This window comes from Prosopis cineraria, unplaced genomic scaffold (assembly GCF_029017545.1).
Source record: "Prosopis cineraria cultivar Desert tree isolate PC_DT_omini unplaced genomic scaffold, ASM2901754v1 PC6, whole genome shotgun sequence".
Taxonomy (NCBI): Eukaryota; Viridiplantae; Streptophyta; class Magnoliopsida; order Fabales; family Fabaceae; genus Prosopis; species Prosopis cineraria.
In genome coordinates, this window is record NW_026555337.1 from 12,916,989 (window position 1) to 12,924,010 (window position 7,022).

Sequence of the window (7,022 nt, forward strand, 5' to 3'; positions counted from 1 at the left end):
ACTATGAAATCTACAGTGAGCCCCCCCAAACTCTGCATTGTGCAGAAAAGCACGTGTGTAGACTGGGAGGAGGAAAATAAATATGGATCAATGCTAATTAATTAAGCAAACGCAATCTTTTACCTTTTTTTCTTGGTAATAAAAACAAGCATTATAGTAACAATAAAAAGATTAAACTACATGATAAGAATTCATTGTCCATGGCGAAAAAATAAATAAAAAAGCAACGCTTTTACCGACTAAACTTTATGCTCCACGTGGTGATGGATGGAATTTTTTTTTTTAAAATATATATATATATATGCGTGCATTTTGAATTATTTTTTTAACATTTTATCTCATATTTATTTTATAATAATAATTTTGTAAGTTGACTCAGTTCTCAATTTGATCCTTATTATTTGAAAAGGAGGTAACACTATTAAAATATAAAATCCACTAATATATATAATGAAATATTGATGAAAGTCATGTAGATTAATGAAAATAATTGTACTTATTTAGGTAAAAATAAAGTAAAAAATTTTTAAAAAAACAAAAAAAAATGCAGCATATGAGAGATTATATTGATAAAAATTAGACTAATTTGAAAGCTAATTTATTCTTATTTAAATATACATGTCAAGTCATTAATATACTTTACACATTAGATTAATTTGAGAACAAACTTGTGGTTTAAAACTCAAAATAATTAACATGATAATTTAAGGAAATGTGAGAGACTAAATCGATTAAAATTTTAAAGACCAAATTGATAACTAAGATAAGTTTGAAAGACTAAAATTTTTTTCCTTTTTTTTTGTAAGTATAAGAATTAAGAAGTATGCTCCAGTTGATAGCAAAAAATATCTCTATCGACATTAAGTGCCATAGATAGACTTCTCTTTAGTTAAATAGACAAGAGCCGTGCTCATTATTTTTTTATTGGATCATTGTGTGAATTTCTATCCATAGCAAAGCACAAATTGAGAAAGATTTTTTTTTCTTTGAATTAGAAATAGGTTAATCAGCTAAACCAACTTTTTGAGAGTTGAACCTCTTCTATACATATAAGGGAATTACTTTCTCACTAGAGCAATGCGCCAAGTGTAGGAAGAATCCTTCTTACTAAGGGAACCCAACCCAGTGATAGCGTGAGAAATAATGAAGAAATTCTCATTATTTAAAATAAAAAATAATTGAACTAATCCAATGGCTCACAAATTAGATGGGCTTGTGGGATGTTATCAAATTATTCATTGATTAATCAACTGGATACTAGTGGGCTTATGAAATGAGGTTAGCCCATTCATCAAGTATTGGCCAATAATTCTATATCCTAAATATAACATTAACAAATAACAAAAGGCCGAAAAACAAATAACAAAAGGCCTACTTTTGTCAAACTATGTTAATATCTATGACACAACTAAAGATGACAGACACTTCCAATAGACCCTAAAACTGTTGAGAAATTCCCTTGCTTGGCAAAAACTGCATGATTTTTTCAAGGCAGTGACAAAAGCTATCGTTTTGAAAATGCCTTCAGGGATCGTGGGTAATGAGAAGTCATATTCCTTTAAAATTGACAAAAAAGACTTCATGGAGTTCATATTTATGAAGGAGTTGACATATCATGGGCTAACTTAACAATTTTGTAACTTCATTTTCTATTTTGTCTCATTTTTTATTCATTTTAATTTCTATGAAATAATAATTTTTATCTTGTTTCAGTATAGGTATCTCCACAATCTTTGCATTGCAATGGGAAAAGACAATTTATATGGATTCTTGTGTGCAAATTCTGTGCAATTAGCTCACAACACATTAGATCAAAGGAGTATTTTTTTTTTGGGAAAAATAATCTATAAGTCCTTATAATTTCAGCATATATTTTTTTTGTTTCCCCCTTTTAATCAAATCCCTATAGATTACTCCATGGGACTTGTCCATCCCTGCAACTTGAAAACATGATCCAAGTACCAACAGAGTTAGTAACTTCATTTGAAAGAAGTGATTCGACTAACAGTTGGATAAGTTCATGCCACGTGGGTTATAATGGTAAAACTTGGAAGTGTAGAATCGAGTGAAAAAAAAAAAGACTATATTTAAAAAGGAATATCAACCAAGTGAATTCATCGTTGGTGGAAGTTGTGTTATTTGTTAGAAAGAAAAAGCAAGGTCATACCACAAAGAATATGAACCAAGAAATAGCATGAATTAATGTAAGGTCATTGGTGAAAGTTGCATTGTCTGTTAGAAACTTGCCCATTAACATAGTAGACGAAAGCGAAGAACTAGCGTATGGATTAATGAAACACCCCCATGTACTATGGTCAATACACACAGAAACAGCCAGGTACCAACGGAACTATAGATATCAATTTTCTGCTTTCATTTTCCTTTTTGGAGCTTTCAAGATAGATTCCTTGTGGATTTCATGGGACCACAAATCTTAATTTCAAATGTGGTCCTTGAATTTGGATTAAAAAATGATCCATTTATGAACTTGGCATATTAATGATGATCAAAATTAGGAGCTTTTGACCTTACATTCTTCATATGCACAGGGGAAAAAAATTATACTCTGTTTAGCTCTATTTTTTAAAAGATAAAACGGAGGCTCAAAAAAATTTACATAGGGCTATATATATGCTGTTGCTTATAACCTCACGAAACTATGGAAGAGTTGAAACTCTTACAACAATAATGAAGTTTTTCAAAGGTCATGGGAGGTTAAAGTAAATTAAAGGCCTATTGATTGAGGGTGGGCAAAAGTGAGATGAGAAGAGAAAAAGGTGAAAGAGAATAAGAATACACAAAGCTCCAATAATCTTTCAGAAAAAGATTGAGAGTGCATGCGCGTTTGAACATTGAGCAAAAGAAGGAATCAGGAAGAATGTTTACTGCAGCATAATTAATCTAGTTGGAGGCTTAGTCAACATTTATAGTCCTTGGATCAACTAAGAGAAAAGAAACTTGAGGGAACTGAGTAAAAATAAGCTAAAACTATAAGGATTTGCATATTAATTTTCCCTTTTCTTTTTGGTTCAATGAATTTTAATTTATTTATTTTATTGCTAAACAGAGATTGGCTGCAAACCACCTGCATGTATACATATAACATATGTAAGTGTGTTAATGTGTGTGTGTGTGTGTGTGTGTGTGTGACTCAAATAACTCGAAAGAAAACATCTAATTATAATCTTTCAAATTCAAAATACGGTTAGAACTTAATTAGAATTACAATTTAACTAAGGGTTATTCACAACCATAGGCTTCACGTTGTAAACAAATTTTCCTAATCTCCGATCATTATTTGACTATCTACGTTATGATTTTTGAAAAATATAGCATCTTTCTCTCATCAAATCTAGCAGATGGTGTTAGTGCTACCTTCTTTCTCCCCCCTATTTCTTGTACCAAAATACTCTTTCCATTTGCTTTTGTAGTATGATTTATTAGAATTTATATATGTGTGTGTCTTTTTTAGCAAGGCCTTCTATAAATTCTAGTATTCTACGTCTCATTTCAAATATCTTTGCAAGTGTAACACTTTTTTATATGCTCAATGGATTGTTCTTGGTTGTACTTACAAAAAAGGCTTATATTTTCACAAGAAGATAATTTTGTGGTTACAAAATTAGCCTTGCTGATAAAAAAGAAAGAAAGAAAATTAGCCAGGCCTTATAGGTGCAAATCTGCTTAATTTACCTATGTTTTTTCGTTAGACTTGTGACGAAATTATTCTCAAATTAATATCTCTCCTTGTCTAGAAATGATAAACTTGGTATTTTATAGAGTATATACACATTAAATTATGGATCAAAATTATTAGGGAAAACATACCTATTGGTTGTTATGTACATTTTTAATGTGTTTTGGTATTAATTCCTATATTTTTAAATAATATAATCGTAAGGACTTTAATAACTAATGTGTAGATAAACACCGCTTTTTTTTTTTTTTGCTAACTTGTTGCTGAGTTGTATGAAAAATAAATTGTAGGTAAAAACACAAGTAGGACATTAAATCAAAATCCTAAAATGTCCATGGATTGAGTGTTGGAAAGAAGAAGACATACATCAATTATTACAACACTAATGTCTGTAACCATTTTACTGATATAATATTTAACTCATCATAATTTTAGCAACTTAGCAATAAAATGAATAGTATTATGTACATATCAGGATGAAATTTAAGAAACTTAGAACAATGAAAAAATATAAAAGGATTAATGCTGATATATGCTAAAAATACAAGGATGAATATTTGTATTTTCTGAATTTATTACTTTACTCTTCTTCTCTTTATTTATATTCCAAGATTATTCTAATTTCAGAATCAAAATGGACAAGCTTAACACGTCAATTGAATTGCTTGCTAACAACAACACGATTAAGAAATATCCAATACTTTCATGACATGCATACGGTATACCACCTCGCATGCAAGTTCAAAATTTGAACTTAAAAAAATGATTCTATTATGCTAAACTATAAATACCCTAATTGATAAAATGAAAATAATATGAACAGGAAGATTGACATAAAACTGACGATCATGTCTCGCGATTTTGAAGAACGTATGAGAAATTAATCTATGAGAGAATTGATGAGATTTTCAGAGCCAAGAATTGTCAAAGGCAGCGGAAGTGATGGCCTGACAGAATTCTTGAAAATTAATGCAACCGTCGCCGTTGGTATCGGCCTCTTTGATCATTCCGGTGAGCTCCTCTGCCGTGAGGGCGTGGCCTAACTTGGCCATGGAATGTGCAAGCTCGGCGGCGGTGATGTAGCCGTTACCGTCGCGGTCGAACATTCGAAAGATCTGCTGGAGCTGGTCCTCCGAGTAGGGGCTGCGAGCGTGGATAAGATCCGGCTCGACCATGGCGACGAACTCGGAGAATTCCACCATTCCGTTGCTGTTCTTGTCGGCCTTCTGAATCAGAGCCTCGAGCTGGTCCTCCCTCGGCTTCAACCCCAGCGATCGGAGTAGAGACCCTAGCTCGAGCTGCGTCAAGCTCCCGTCCTTGTTCCGGTCGAACGATCGGAAAATCTCTCGCAGCTCCGCCAGCTGCTCGTCGTCGAGCTTCACGGCCGGCTGCTTGTCCGCGCTCATTCCTAGACCGATTTTGAGGCCGAGATCGATCGGCGATTAATCAAATAAAGTGCTCGCGATAGATTGATTTCTTGGACGTAGGGTTATGTTTTCTCGAGAAAATTCAGAGTCTCTGAGAATAATCAAAATGGAGAGAGCATTCGAATCTAACAAGTCGCTTTCTCTTTGTAGCTGAATTTGCGGATCTGAACACTACGTGCAGTTTTTTGAAGGTTACAGCATTTAGTAATTAGTATTCAATCATTATTCAAACCACTGATTACGTAAATAAATCAGTAATTAATGAAAAGCCATGTAATTAATGAACATGGATTCAGTATAGATATCCTCATTGCTCATGACTCATGCCATTCGTTCTGTCCATCCATTTTCTAAATTATAAGTTTTTTTTAATAAAATGCCATATAGTAATAAATTTTATTAAATACACTTAAGTCTCGTTTGGTATATTGAAATTGTGATTTTAAAATTAAAAATAAAAATAGAATTAAAAAAATTTTATTTCTTATGACAAAAATCAATTCCATATAGAATGCAATTCCATCAAAATGGGTGGAATTGAATTCCATAAAAAATATTCAGTTTTCAAATTTCATTTTACTATTTTCATTTTTTACGCTTCCTCTCTCGTCTAGTGACTTGAACGCTAGCGACTCTCGTCAACAACCTCCAGCAACCTGAACGCCGGCAACATCCTGTCAACAACCTCTAACGACCTAAATGCTCACGACAAACATCCCGCCTTCTCCTCTACGCTGCCATGACATTCGACAATGTACAAGGCTTTGCTATACAATTTTGATGCGACAGCTCCTCTTCCACCTCAAGTCTATAGTAATAGCTTCAGTTTGTTGAGCAAGGATGGCTTCCTTTAGCAGTAGAAATGAACATGATTCATGACGTTTATAAGGTCGCAAGAGCACAAGTTCTCATCACATTGTGCGACACCATGAACATACTTGGGATGGATGGTGTTCACATCATAAGAGCACCAAATTTTTATTTTTGATTTATATTATTGTTTCATTAGATGGAGATTTTGATATCTTGGAAAATTGATGTGTGGGTCAAAGCATGGCTTTTTTGGGATGAGGGCATTTTAGTATTTTTATATTTTAAATACTAACATTAAATAAAAATAATTTATCAATTTCATAAACATACCAAACATATTTTTAAACCTCATATCCACCTCCAATTCTATGTCCATTTTTACTTTCATATCTATTTTTATCATCATCAATATATTATAAATCATCAATATATTATAAAAATCTATTTTAAAAGTGAATTCTTGTGTACAGTAATCTAGGGTGATATTGATATTTTCAAGAGATGCAAAATAAGACTCCTCCACATGTCTTGGAAAATATGAAGGAGGTTAGGGGTGTTTATGGTTTTTCTCAATTCAATGTTAAAGGACAAAAAGTGAATGTAGTAACTTCAGAAGGTATATCCCTTTATCCGATGATTATTCATAATTTTCCTTGGACAAAGGTAGAAATCTATTCCAAAAAGTAGCTCACGTACAAGTCTGCCATCCCTTATGCTCATCCTTTACACGTGACTAAACTTCCTTTTATTTTCCTCCCTCTAAAAATTTGAAATTAAACTTACTTTTTCCAATCGTAAAAGGTGACATAATCCATTGGTTTCTTCAAGCAACCCCTGATCGACAATGAATGTACTCTTATTTACCAAATCCCAAAAAACCCATAGCCCCTTCTATGACGACCCACTCAACAGGCTCCCCTGAATATGTTAGAATCTACGTTGAAGGATGAGAGAATGAAGATCAAGGCTCGGAGTTTGCCAAGAAGTTGGTTGACTCTGGAATTGGAAACATCATCGTTTTGGGCAACATGGTATTTCTATAGCTCGAGAAGGTAATGGATCATGATAATCCTAATTATTGTAAT

The 7,022-nt window shown here is 32.8% G+C and overlaps 1 protein-coding gene across 1 annotated transcript; it reads right to left on the reverse strand.

The window, feature by feature from the left end:
- Nucleotides 1–4,505: 4,505 nt before the first annotated feature.
- Nucleotides 4,506–6,001, reverse strand: LOC129312852 (probable calcium-binding protein CML18). The gene is made up of 2 exons (XM_054955607.1): nucleotides 5,993–6,001; nucleotides 4,506–5,088 (listed from the first exon to the last, which is right to left on the reverse strand). Exons 1-2 carry the CDS (start codon nucleotides 5,999–6,001, stop codon nucleotides 4,606–4,608), a joined length of 492 nt encoding a protein of 163 aa, XP_054811582.1. The 3' UTR covers nucleotides 4,506–4,605.
- Nucleotides 6,002–7,022: the final 1,021 nt, after the last annotated feature.